Here is a 13333-nt window from a genome sequence, read left to right as displayed (position 1 = left end):
AGGATGGAGGCCCTTGTACTTGCAGACCAGAGTGGAGAGAGCGCACGAGAAATCAGTGGCTGCCAGGCCTCTGGGCTGGACTTTGATGGGGAGGGGAAAGGAGGAACCGCAGCCCCAATGCTGCCCACAGATGCATACACACAGACACACGCACACACACACACACACACACACACACGTGCAAACACATAAGTGCTGTGTTTCCCCAGCACAAAGATGCACCCCAGCTGCAGCTTCTACTACAGGCAGGAGAAGGCTTGATCAGAGGAGCTGCCCAGCAGGCCTCACCCACCCCTGGGGGGCAGGCATGGCTTACCCACCTCGATGTCTTCCTACCCCTCTACTAGGCCCTCCAAGTACGGTCACTCAGTTCATCCAACAGCCTTGCGGAGCCCTGCTACATGCTAACTACCTGGAAAGGTACCTATGTCTGAAGAAAGGGAGGGAGGAAGAGAAGAAAAGAGGAGCGGTATGTCCAGGGAGGGAGAGGCAGGGAAGGAAGGAGGGCAGGAGGCAGGAAGAAATGGTAAGAAGCTGCATGTCTGCAGCAGTGCCTCCATCTGGTGTGTGTGCCTGTACACGCAGGTGGTGTGTGCAGTTCTTGCTGGAGATGAAGTGCCCCCAACTTCTCCCCAAGGGCAAGAGCGCTATTATGCGGTGAAAGGCTTTCTCCTGCCGCAAAAGTCCAGGGGAGGACTACGAATTCTCATCACATCACCGCCGGGGGGCACTGTTCACTCCATCCCCCTTCACGCAGGAGACAGCCTAAGGAGCGCAGAAGCCAGCCTCATTCCAGCCTCAGCACTAGCACTTAACAAGCTGTGTGACTCTAGGCAAGTGACTTAACCTCTCTGAGCTTCAGTTTAGCCCTTAATAAGATAGAATGATGAAAATAATAGTGTCTACCTTATGCGGCAATTGTAAGAATTAAATAAGATAGGCCCGGCATGGTGGCTCACGCCTGTAATCCCAGCACTTTGAGAGGCCGAGGCGGGTGGATCATGAGGTCAGGAGATCGAGACCATGCTGGCTAACATGGTGAAACCCCGTCTCTACTAAAAAAAAAAAATACAAAAAATTAGCTGGGCATGGCGGGCGCCTGTAGTCCCAGCTACTCAGGAGGCTGAGGCAGGAGAATGGCGTGAACCCGGGAGGCAGAGCTTGCAGTGAAACAAGATCACGCCACTGCACTCCAGCCTGGGCAACAGAGCAAGACTCCGTCTCAAAAAAAAAAAAGAATGGAATAAGATAATGCATGCACATAGCACCCGGCAGTCGGCGTTCAATGCATCTTAGCCATCGTGTTTCTGAGGCCACAGGAAAGGGGACAGAACTGAGAACAGGGGCCTGGCCTGGGGCTGTGGACTCCCCTCTGATTCATATTTGGGGATCTGAGGTGGCCCTTGGACTGTTCTTGGTCCCCTGTCCTGCTCCCTCTGCCCCCCACCCTCTGCTCCATACTCCCCTCTAAGCTCTCAGCCTCCCCACTGCTTGCCTCCCCACCCACCCTCCATGAGGCCAGCCCCCTCCCTCTGCTGCGGCAACATTTACCAGCTGACTCGCCCTGACCACAGCCCCAGAGCTCGGCCTGCCATCTCCCCAAGCAGCCCTGCTCTGCCCACCATATGGATGGCGGGTAGGGCAGGCGGCAGGTGCCAGGGGGACACACACAGGCCACTCTGTACACTCCCAGCCACAGCATGGCTGCCTCAGCCCAGCACCCACAGCTCTGCACTCTGCCTCCCTGATCCTGGGCTCCGGGATTATTCTCCTGTGGGAGGGTCTTGGCTACTCTCATTTTTCTTTCCGTTCTATCCATAAAATATTTCCCGAGCACCCACTCTGTGCTATTCCAGGTCCTGGGGATTCACATGGAAGAAAAGGGCCGTGACCCTGCGCTCCAGGCTAGCAGTGGGCAGAAGTTATCTACACCAATAGTTCTCAACATCTGTGCGCAACAGTATCCCCTGGAGGGATGGTTAAAGGTGCCCGGCTGGGTCCCATCCCCCGAGTTCTGGCTCAGCAGGTCTGGAATGGGGCCTGAGCTTCGCCTTCCCAGGTGATGCTGAAGTTGCTCATTTGGGGATCCCACTTTGAGAACCACTGGTCCCCTGCAAACTATAATACAAGGCCAACTGCAGCCTGGGCTTTGAGGCTTTGACCAGGGAGGAGAAGAGATTAGGGAAAGGGCCCATGCGGCAGAGGGAGCAGCATAAACAAAGACCTGGAGACTCCAGGAAGTATGGGAGTGGGGCTGGAGTGAAAGGTGCATGGAGGCGTGGCTGGGGGCGGGGGCGGGGAGGGGGGGCGGCGGCGGGCAGAGGCTAGAGGGCCACATGGGGCCAGGCAGTGGAAGGGCCATTGGTTGGCCACACCCCTTCCATCTGGCTTGCCAAACAGTTCCTTTGTGCACAGTGCCCCTGGCACCTGTGCCAGGCTCCCTGGGCTGCAGACCAAGCCTGTGTCTTCCCCTCTGCAGCTACCAGCACCCCTGCCGCAGGCCTGGCTTTCATGGGCTGCTGTGGTGGCTGTCAGTGTCTCTCCCCACCCTCCCTGGGCGGCTCCCTGGAGGTGCTGGAGCCAGCCCAGAGGTGCCGGGGAAGTGTGCCAGGTGAGCCAGCATGCGTGGTGTAGGTGTGGGCGGCTGGGGAGGAGGCCTGGCTATGGCCCGGCCCTTATCTATCCAGATCGCTGCCATCTTTTGGCATGACCCCTCCTGCTGGTGTGTGAGTGTGCACACTCTATCAGCACTGGGATCTAGGGCTGGGTGTGTGTTTGTTGCCGCTTGAGCCAGAGCAGTTACTATGGGTAGATAATAATAGCAATCGTAATCCCTCATAATTGGACCAGACTTTGCTGTCTGCAGGTCACTTCCATGCCCATGACCTTATCTGACTTCCACAACCACCCTTTAAAACAGGCAAGGCTGGAGTCACTATCCCCATTTTCCAGCTGAGCAAACACAAGCCCAGATGGCCTGAAGTCACATCTCCAGTAAGTGGCATACTCAGGACTACGACCTGGGATTTCTGACTCCTGGTCCAGCGTTGCTTCTCAGTCCTGAGCTATTATAATGCAGATCCTGACCTGCTCCCGTCCATTGGTGGTGGCCTGGGGCTCCGCAGCCCAGAGCAGCAGCAGCGGCGTGGGAGTACAGTCCAGTAACAGGAGGAGTTTGTCCCAGCTGTCCCCACCCTCCCCACCTGTGGGGAGCAGCTGACCAGTGACTGCCAGTGCATTGATGGGGAGCTGCGTCAGCAACTGTCAGGACATCGGACCCAGAGTGGGGCGAGGCTCAGGGTCACCTTATCCGACAGAGAAAGCAAGCCAGGCCCAAGAAGGGGAGGGAGTCAGCCATGGCCACAGTTGCCACTCCAGAGCACAGACGGCGGCAGGTGTCCCCAACTCTACGGCCAAAGGGCTTGGGTCTTCATGCTGCTTGAGTCCTGAGCGGGGGCAGCCTAGGGGCCCGCAGGTATCCAGGACTATCAGTTCTTTTCCCATGGATTCAGAAGGGAGGAGCCTGATCGGTCGCCCCGGGCGTCCTGCCCAGTGGGCCGCAGCGCATGCTGGCTTTCTGACCTGCTCTGGCTGACTGGGTGCACACACCCCCACGGTGCTCTACAGGGTGCTGGGCTGGGAAGGCAGGTCCCTGGGCGTCATGTGCACTCCTGGGATGTGTACATGTGTCCTTAGCAGGACCTATGCAGGTAGGGCTGTGGGAAGGGCTCGGACCTGGGAGACAGGAGAACAGGCTGTCATCTGAACCTGCCACTGCCCAGCGGGGCTCAGCTTCCTCATCTGTAAACTGGGGCCATCTGTCCCTGCCCCATTTGTCTCAAGAGTTGTCCCCAAGGACCAAATAGAACCATTGATGGAAAACTAGGAAACAGAAACACACTCTGAAGAATGGTAAACCCAGGAAGGAGCTGAGCATGCAAGAGGGAGGTCTCAGAGCTGACACCCTTCAGGTAGGGTGCTGGCTGCCTCTAGCCCCAGAGTGCCCAGGGCCCCCAAAGCTGGTGCCAGGTGTCCACCTTTGTTCCAAAAGAACCAACTGCTGCCCCCATGAGCATGCCCAGCTACTCCCAGACACCACCAAGCAGCACAACCCCCAGCGCTACTCAGGGGAAGGGGAGCAGGCAGGGGGAACTGTGGACAGAGGCACAGCAGACAGACATGCCAGGAAGGCCTATGGCCATCATAAGATCCCCTGGAGGGTGGCAGTGAGTTCACCATTCCACTGACAGAGGGCAACACAGTCCAGTGCTGGGGGTTAAGGGGCAGCTTTTCCTATCATGGGGACACAGCTTGGTAAGGTCCCAAGACAGCCTGTGGAGACCCAGCAGGGACTCCCATCAGTCTGATGTAATCTCCTCTGACTGATTCAGGCACAACCTGGAGTTCAGCAGAAGGGTGGAGAGGCCACCCCCAACTAGATTCTGAAAACACGGAGGTCACCAGCTCCGTGGCCAAAAGCCATACCAAAGATAACCCAGCGACATTCACTTGGAGTCTGGGGTGGGGGGCGGGGACAGGAAATCACCATCTCCAAAGTGTGCTGGCGCCACACTGAGCCCAGCCTGTGCCTCCGTCTGTGTGGGAGGGTGGGCCTCCGCGGCCTCGTGTCTGCCGTGCCCCACCCCAGAATTTGTCTTTGGTCCCCTAGAAGCTACTGAACACCTTAAGGAAACAGAGGCAGCTGAGAGAGAAAGTGATTCACGTGAAGGCCCACGGCTAGTAAGAGGTGGGTCCGAGAAGGAATCCAGGTTCTGGGACTCTCTGTGAGGCCGAACCCTCACAATGGCACAGACGTGGGCTTTCAGCCACTGTGCGAATGCTATGGTGGTTAAAAGCCTGGGTCCTGGAACCAAATGCCTGCTCCATCACCAGAATTGAACCTCTGCAAGCCTCCGTTTCCTCATCACCCAAACAGGGATGTGATGGTCCCACACCCTGTCGTGAGCACTGAGTGATGTGGTCATGCACTCAGTATGAGGAGCCGGCTGTCATCACATAGGGACAGGGCTCTCCCTCTCCCAGGCCAGAGGGTCCCCAGCAGAACCCGCTGCTCACCTTTCGGTCCTCCTCCCGCTCCGCAGCAGAGCTGCTGGTGTCCCCGGGGCCGCTGGAGGGCATGGCGGGCAGCTGGGCGCCGGGAGGCAGGCTGGGGCTGCGCGGGGCTGGGGGGCTGCTGGGCTTTGGGGAAGGAATTATCGTGGTCTTTGGAGGCGAGAGTTAAAACTTAAACATAGATCCCGGTGTTGAGCCCTCTGGTGAACGGTGCCTCTGTCAGCCTGTGGGTGGGGGCTTCGATGGCTCCACCTGTGGGGGAGAGAAGAGGATCAGTGGGGCGGAGCACCCCACCCTCCCTGGGTCAGGCCCTCAGCCCAGGGCCACACCTGGCCTGTGAGGCCTGGGGTGTTGCTCCTCCTTCTGGCCTCACCAGCACCCCAGAGAGCAGAGAAACCGAGGCAGGCTCCCTTCAGGGCCACCTCCTACCCCAGCAGCCTCTGAGAGCCTTGGAGTGGCAGCAGTCTCCCCTCCGTGTCGCTGCGGCCAATGGGTGCCACTTCTGGGACCTCCAGCTGCCTCCGCCTCCTCCCTTCTCTTCATTCACAGCCTCTCTCTCCTTTGAAAGCTTCCCGCATCCTCCCTCCCACCCCAACCAGCCCCTGGGAAATCCCAGCCTCCCCCAGAGGCCCCTAGCCCGGCTACGTTTTCCTTCTAATCTGTCCTCACCCCCACCCCCACACCTCCCGCCACGTGGAGGAAGTGAGTGCAGTCACAGGATGTAGTGAAATGAATGTCACCTCACTTCAGGACCGGTGCCTGGGCCCAGAGAAAGCTGAGGTCTGAGCTCAGGCTGCAGGCCTGGTTGGCTCCGGCCTAGGAGGGAGAGGCCACGGCCACGGCCACGGCCAAGGCCACAGGCCACGGCCACACTGAGGCAGGAGTGAGGCTGCTCTCTCCCCCACCCCATGAACCAGCCTCATTTGCCTGCAGAGTTGGTGGGCTTGAGGGGTCCTCTGAACCCACACGGCTGAGTTTTAGGGGCTTTTCTTCCCTCTGCTCCAGGTGTAGGCCTCAAGCCAGAGAAATAACAAAGCCTGCAGCTCAGGCCACAGCTGGGGTGGGGGTGTTGCTGTCTCAGCCCCCTCACTCAGAGACACACAAGAGCTCCCCTGCTCCCCACCCCCGGAGGAGGCGGCCGCCAAGCCCCTGCCTTGAGTGTGCCAGGGCCCAGGAGGGGATTGGCAGGCAAGGGAGAGCGGGAGGCAGGCTGGATCTGGGCCCACCCACACCCTTCCCCTTCCAGTTCCTGGTTCTGCTTCCCCAGCTCCCCCTCCCTCCTGGGCTTCTCCTCCCATCCCCCTCCAGCCAGGGCTCCCTGGAAAACCAGGACCGGGAGAAAGCACAGGCTTGGCTCTCCTACAGGCCTAGCCCCTTTCTCCAGGGGTGCATTCTTGCCTGGGAGTGGGTGCCCCAGCCCTGGCTGTGCCCCAGGGGGTAGTGGGAGGAAGGAGCTGGCAGGAGGAGCTTCTTAGGGCCAGGACAGGAAGAGCTCCATCAGGTCAACCCAGAAAGGCTTGAAGCGGACCTGCCCCACAGCTGAGCCCTGAGGCAGCCCAGGTGCACGGCGTCCATTCCCCATACCCCTAGGCACAGCGCAGTGCTGGGCTTAAGGAAGGTTTGCTGCCCGGGTCCCGAGAGGGTGGACGGCAGCGGAGAGCAGCTCCATGGGCCACATGCCACTCAGGGCCTGGCTCGTGCTCTGCATCTGGGCAGCTGCTGTGCCGTGCCCAGTTTACAGGTGACGGTAAGATCAACAAGGCCAGGACCCATCAGAGGCATGAACCCAGATCTCTCTGACACTAAAGTTCTGAGGGGTTGGGTTCACGTCCCCCAACACACACCACAGAAGCAACTCTGAAGATCCCAAAAGAGAACTGGTCCAACCCAGAAGCACTCGGCTCCCAGCCCTTAGCAGCCAGTGATTCCCTGTCAAGCCCCACTCCCCATTTGTTACCACAGACATCTCCAGCCACACTAAAACAAAAACCTTTGAAAGGGTCAGAAGCTAAGAGGGGCAGAGTCTGATTGGAAAGAACATTGAGCCCAAAGTCCGCAGGGGTGGGATCTACTCCTGACGGAGGCTTCCCCGGCCCTCAGTTTCCCCACCAATGAAATGGGAGAGCAGGACCCCTTCTATTAATAGCTCTGACCGGCCAAGGAAGCTGTTGCGGCCCCACAGGCACAGTGGACACACAAGGGGCTGACAAGGACAGGGCACCCCAAATGGAGTCGGGGGAGACCCAGGCACAAAGGAAGCAGGGCGGGAGGGTTGTCTTGATGCTGCCCTAGGCTTACGGACACCCAGAGGGCATCTGTGCCGCCACGGGTGCGGCGAGGTTCAGAGAAGCTCTGGAGAGGAAGGAAGCTGGAGGGAAAAGCAGAACTTCACAGGGCATTGGCCCCAAGGGCAGACACCCCAGACAGGAAAGGAAAGGAAGATTCTCTTCCTCCTCCCCTTCCTCCACCCAAGACTCTGACATCTGAGCTGCAGAAACTGTCCTCACAGAAAATGCAGCTGACCTGGGTCAACCCTTTCGTGTTGCTCAATGGACCAGCCCTGTCAGTAGCAGTCCCTCAAAATCATGTCCATCACCTAAAATCCTCCAGTATGTGTCTGGGCAGGCCATGTACTACACAACTCTAGGGGGCCCCAGTTGGTGGCCAAGGTCCCAGACCTTGACATAGCATTGCCCACCTACCCGTAGAGGCTTCTTTCTTCCTTCAGGCAGCCCAGCCATGGGGAGTGGGCTCTCCTGGGCCCACAGTCCCAACACAGCAGCGGGTGTCCACCACATCGGTCCTTCCACCGCACAGCCCTGGCTGCTTCCGATACCAAAGCGTTCTTCCCACCTGGGCCAAGGGCTGCACTGCCACCACCACTGCCACCAAAAAACCCTTGCCAAGAACCCTACCACCATGAAAAGCAGCTTTTATTTCCTCCTTTTAGAGTCCACAGTGACCATGAATAATGTTTGTAACAGCCACTTAAAAAATTTCAAGGAATCCCACCATGAAAACATCTTCGTATCACAGCTGATATGATCACCATCTCCACTGCATCAACTATAAAACTGTTGTGGAAAAAGAACTGAAAGCTTTGAATATGCATACCAAGGCTCACTATCTTCTAAACTCAATGCAATAGAAACATTTTTTGTTTGTTTGTTTAGAGCAGGTTCTTGCTCTGTCACCCAGGCTGGATGCAGTGGCAGTATCATAGCTCAATGCAGCCTCAAACTCCTGGGCTCAAGTGCAAGTGATCCTCCCACCTCAGCCTCCTGAGTAGGTGGGACTACAGCCATGTACCACCACACCTGGCTTTTTTTTTTTTTTTTTTTTGTAGAAACAGGGTCTCCCTATGTTGCCCAGGCTGGTCTTGAACACATGGCTTCAAAGGATCCTCCCACCTCAGCCTCCCAAAGTGTTGGGATTCCAAGCATGAGCCACCACACCTGGCCAAAAGATTTTTTAAGACATAAAATCACAAGATTAGGCTGAACAAGAGAAGGAATACCACCAACAAAATTGTGGAATCTGGAAAGCAGACTTGTGACAGCCAAATTTCAGACAGGCGTGTGAACGCTGATATATAACACAGTCTTCAACAGATGCTTATATGACAGCACCAGGTACCCTGGCACTAGGGCTGAAGAGGATGCTTGTGTGAGAAACGAGAGGCTGAGTGAGAGTAGTGAATTCCTAGACCCTCTTCTACAAGTTTGAAGGTTTATCTGTAGTCACTGGAGGGCATAAAATAGGGGGTCTTTGCACAGAGTCACTTGGCACAGCTGAAGACAAAGATGATATATCAAACCAAGGAGAGGAAGGTTATTTATTTATTTATTTTCTGAGATGGAGTTTCACTCCTGTTGCCCAGGCTGGAGTGCAATGCCGCGATCTCGGCTCACCGCAACCTCCGCCTCGCGGGTTCAAGCGATTCTCCTGCCTCAGCCTCCCGAGTAGCTGGGATTACAGGCATGTACCACCAAGCCCGGCTAATTTTGTACTTTTAGTAGAGATGGGGTTTCTCCATGTTGGTCAGGCTGGTCTCGAACTCCCAATCTCAGGTGATCTGCCCACCTCAGCCTCCCAAAGTGCTGGGATTACAGGCATGAGCCACCGCACCGGCCGGGAAGGTTATTTTAAATGCTGATGTCCAGTCTCTCAGGCTATGCCCCCATTGGGCTCTAAGAATACTGGCAGCCAGACAACCATTTCCTTCTCTGGAGAATCGAATGAGTCTAAGAGGAAAGGTTTAAGGATGCCAATACCAACATCAGTACCAAAATGGGGTCAAAATGACTTATTCAGGTCAGCCTATGTAGACCTGAAAACCAACAAGTCCACTATCATTCTCAGAGCTTCCGATCAGTTGGGTTTTTTTGTTTGTTTTTGTTTTCTGAGACAGAGTCTTTCTCTGTTGCCCAGGCTGGAGTGAAGTGGCATGATCTCCACTCACTGCAACCTCCGCCTCCTGGGTTCAAGTGATTCTCATTTCTCAGCCTCCCGAGTAGCTGGGACCACAGGCGCCCGTCACCACTCCCGGCTAATTCTTGTATTTTTAGTAGAGACAGCTTTCGCCATGTTGGCCAGGCTGGTCTTGAACTCCTGACCTCAAGTGATCCACCCACCTTGGCCTCCCAAAGTGCTGGAATTACAGGTGTGAGCCACCGTGCCCAGCCAAAATTCTTAAAGAATAAACCAAATCTTAAACAATCTTCCAATTAGAATTATTTTCAGCCAAATTATCATTTAAGTGTGAGAGTAAAATAAAGACATTTTCTTTTTTTTTTTTTTTTTTTTTTTTTTTGAGATGGAGTCTCGCTCTGTCGCCCAGGCTGGAGTGCAGTGGTGCAATCTCGGCTCACTGCAAGCTCTGCCTCAGGGGTTCATGCCATTCTCCAGCCTCAGCCTCCGAAGTAGCCGGGACTACAGGCGCCCACCACCATGCCTGACTAATTTTTTTCTATTTTTAGTAGAGACAGGGTTTCACCGTGTTAGCCAGGATGGTCTCAATCTCCTGACCTGGTGATCTGCCTGCCTTGGCCTCCCAAAGTGTTAGGATTACAGGTGTGAGCCACCACGCCTGGCCCTTTTCTTTTCTTTCTTTTTTTTTTTTTTTTTTGAGACGGAGTCTCGCTCTGTCGCCCAGGCTGGAGTACAGTGGTGGGATCTCGGCTCACTGCAACCTCCGCCTCCCGGGTTCATGCCATTCTCCTGCCTCAGCCTCCCAAGTAGCTGGTATTACAGGTGCCCACCACCACACCCGGCTAATTTTTTGTATTTCTAGTAGAGACGGGGTTTCACCATGTTAGCCAGGATGGTCTCGAGCTCCTGACCTCGTGATCCGCCCGCCTTAACCTCCCAAAGTGCTGGGATTACAGGCATGAGCCACCGCACCCAGGGTCTTTTTTTTTCTTAAATAGAGATGGGGTCTCACTATGTTGTCCAGGCTGATCTTGAACTCCTGGGCTCAAGTGATCCTCCCACCTCAGCATCCCAAAGTGCTGGGATTACAGGCGTAAGCCACCGTGCTGGGCCCTAGTAAAGACATCTTCAGACATATGAGGCCTCACGCTCCTTTCCCAGGAAGGACAGGAAGATGTCCTCTAATACGCATAAGATCCAGCACAGGAGAGATGGGAAGGGAGGCTCCAGGATGAAGGGGAAAAGAGGCCGCATGCCAGTCACCTGGCATGAGCCAGAGAGGGCCAGCCTTCCCACTGAGACTGGGGCACGAGTGCCGTCAGCACCATGCCCTCTGCTGTCGAACTGTCTTTTTACCTGACAAAACTACACAGGTATCGCTCATGGCCATACTCTGCTATCTAAACCCAGGAACTGAATAGATTTTTTCTTTCTTTCTTTTTTTTTTTTTTTGAGATGGACCCTTGCTCTCTAGCCCAGGCTGGAGTGCGGTGGCGCAATCTCGGCTCACCACAACCTCTGCCTTGTGGGTTCAAGCAATTCTCTTGCCTCAGCCTCATGAGTAGCTGGGATTACAGGCACCCGCCGCCATGCCCGGCTAATTTTTGCATTTTTAGTAGAGATGGGATTTTGCCATGTTGGCCAGGCTGGTCTCAAACTCCTAACCTCAGGTGATCCACCCGCCTCGGCCTCCCAAAGTCCTGGGATTAGAGGCGTGAGCCACTGTGCCCAGCCATGAATGGATTTTGATATGGACAGATGTGTGTCCTGGAAGATGTGCTCTAATGAGGGGAGTGAGCCAAGCAAGAGAGGACACGAAAGCCAGAAAACAGAGATTCCAACCGGAAAGTAATGGGAATTCCAAAGATGACCACAAAAGGAAGTCACAGAGCATCAGCTACAATGTGCCTAGAAAGCAACTAGCCCAGAGTGAAAGAGGATAGATAACTTAAAAAATGGAACTGAAACATCTTTTACCTGCTGTGACTGCCCGTGTGGAAAGCAATACTGATGGCTATTGGAAAGTGTGGTAGGCCCACCACAAAGAAGTGATAAATGCTGGAGGTGATGGATATACCAACTATCCTGTTTTGATCATTACACAATGTATGCATGTATTGAAACATCACATTGTACCCCATAGAGATGCACAATTATTATGTGTCAGTTAAAAAGAAAAAAGGAAAAAGAAGTCCTAAGGTAACAGTATTGTTAAAGAAAAATAAAATTATATTAGAAGTTGTGGTAGGAATTAGCAACAGGTAGAAAAAAATAAGGCAGATGAGAAACAAGGTAATTATTAACTTCAGGGAAAAAAAAATGAAAAGAAACTATTACAGTGCACCACAAGGCTCAGCTGTGAATAATAGTTTTATCGAAATAATAAAATAAACACTGTGTGTAGGTTTAACAAATATATGTGTGTGTATATATATATGTATATATGCATGTATGTACACACAAATTACTTTTGTATGTACCACAAAATTAATGCCTTAAAACAACACATTATCGGCCGGGCGCGGTGGCTCACACCTGTAATCCCAGCACTTTGGGAGGCCGAGGAGGGTGGATCACCTGAGGTCGGAAGTTCAAGACCAGCCTGACCAACATGGAGAAACTCCGTCTCTACTAAAAATACAAAAATTAGCCAGGCATGATGGCGCATTCCTGTAATCCCAGCTACTCGGGAAGGCTGAGGCAGGAGAATCACTTGAACCTGGGAGGCGGAGGTTGCGGTGAGCGGAGATGGCGCCATTGTACTCCACCCTGGGCAACAAAAGCGAAACTCTGTCTCAAAAAAAAAAAAAATTATCTTGCAATTCTGCAAGTCAGTAGTAAAAAAAAAAAAAAGATTCTCCTTACTAGGCTAAACTCAAGATGTTGGCAGGGCTGCATTCTTTTCTGGAAACTCTAAGGAGAATCCATTTCCTTGACATTTTCAACATCTAGAGGCTGCCCTCATTCCTTGCCACGTGGTCCCCTTCCAACTCCAAAGCCAGCGATGGCCAGTCTTTTTCCCATCACAGTACTCTCTGCCTCATCAACATCTCCTGCTCTGACTACTCTTCTGCTTCCATCTTTCACTTCTAATGACCCTTCTGATTACACTGGGCCCACCCAGATAATCCAGGATAATCCCCTCATCTCTAGGTCATTAATTTAATCACATCTGCAAAGTCCCTTTTGCCATGTAAGGTGACATATTCACAGGTCCAGGGGATTAGGACCTGGCCATCTTAGGGGGGCCATTATTCTGGCTACCAAATGCACAAAACATTTTTGAGGCTGGACACGATGGCTCATGCCTGTAATCCCAGCGCTCTGAGAGGCCAAGACAGGAGGATCACTTGGGACCAGTCTGATGACACAGGGAGATCCTGTCTCTACAAAAATGTACAAAATTAGCCGAGTGTGGTGGCACGTGCCTGTAGTCCCAGCTACTCGAGAGGCTGATGTGGGAGGATCGCTCGAGCCCAGGAGGTCGAGGCTGCAGGGAGCTGTGATTGTGCCACCACATTCCAGCCTGGGCAAAGATCGAGATCCTGTCTCAAAACAACCAACAACAACAAACAATTTTTTGAAAAAATATAAGAAGAGTACTGTCAATATTTAAGGAGGATGGCTGAAGAGCAGAAAGTTTGGACATGTAAGAGGATCTACTAAATAGGAAATCAATGGAAAATGTCTAAATAGATGAATCAAAAATATGCACTTTACTCAGAAATATGAGATGAAAATTGCTGGAAGAAACAGCCAAGAGAATCGAAAGCGGTTGCCTCTGAGAAGAGGATAAGGGTAGGAGTAGGCAAGGAATCACTGCATTTTG

The 13333-nt window shown here is 53.8% G+C and overlaps 1 protein-coding gene across 8 annotated transcripts in view; it reads right to left on the bottom strand.

Moving 5' to 3' along the window:
- Positions 1 to 13333, bottom strand: part of DNMT3A (DNA methyltransferase 3 alpha) — a 109671-nt gene that overhangs the window by 75913 nt on the left and 20425 nt on the right. For all 8 annotated transcript variants that reach the window (XR_010149602.1, XR_010149600.1, XR_010149601.1 and 5 more), the window contains exon 2: positions 5077 to 5325. Coding sequence is in view for 3 of the 8 variants with exons in the window: in XM_016948162.4 (XP_016803651.1) it covers positions 5077 to 5139 (63 nt within the window). In the remaining 5 variants the exon portion in view is untranslated. The remainder of the gene's footprint in view (positions 1 to 5076; positions 5326 to 13333) is intronic.

This window comes from Pan troglodytes, chromosome 12 (genome assembly GCF_028858775.2).
Source record: "Pan troglodytes isolate AG18354 chromosome 12, NHGRI_mPanTro3-v2.0_pri, whole genome shotgun sequence".
Taxonomy (NCBI): domain Eukaryota; kingdom Metazoa; phylum Chordata; class Mammalia; order Primates; family Hominidae; genus Pan; species Pan troglodytes.
This window is presented reverse-complemented; position numbering and strand designations above follow the sequence as displayed.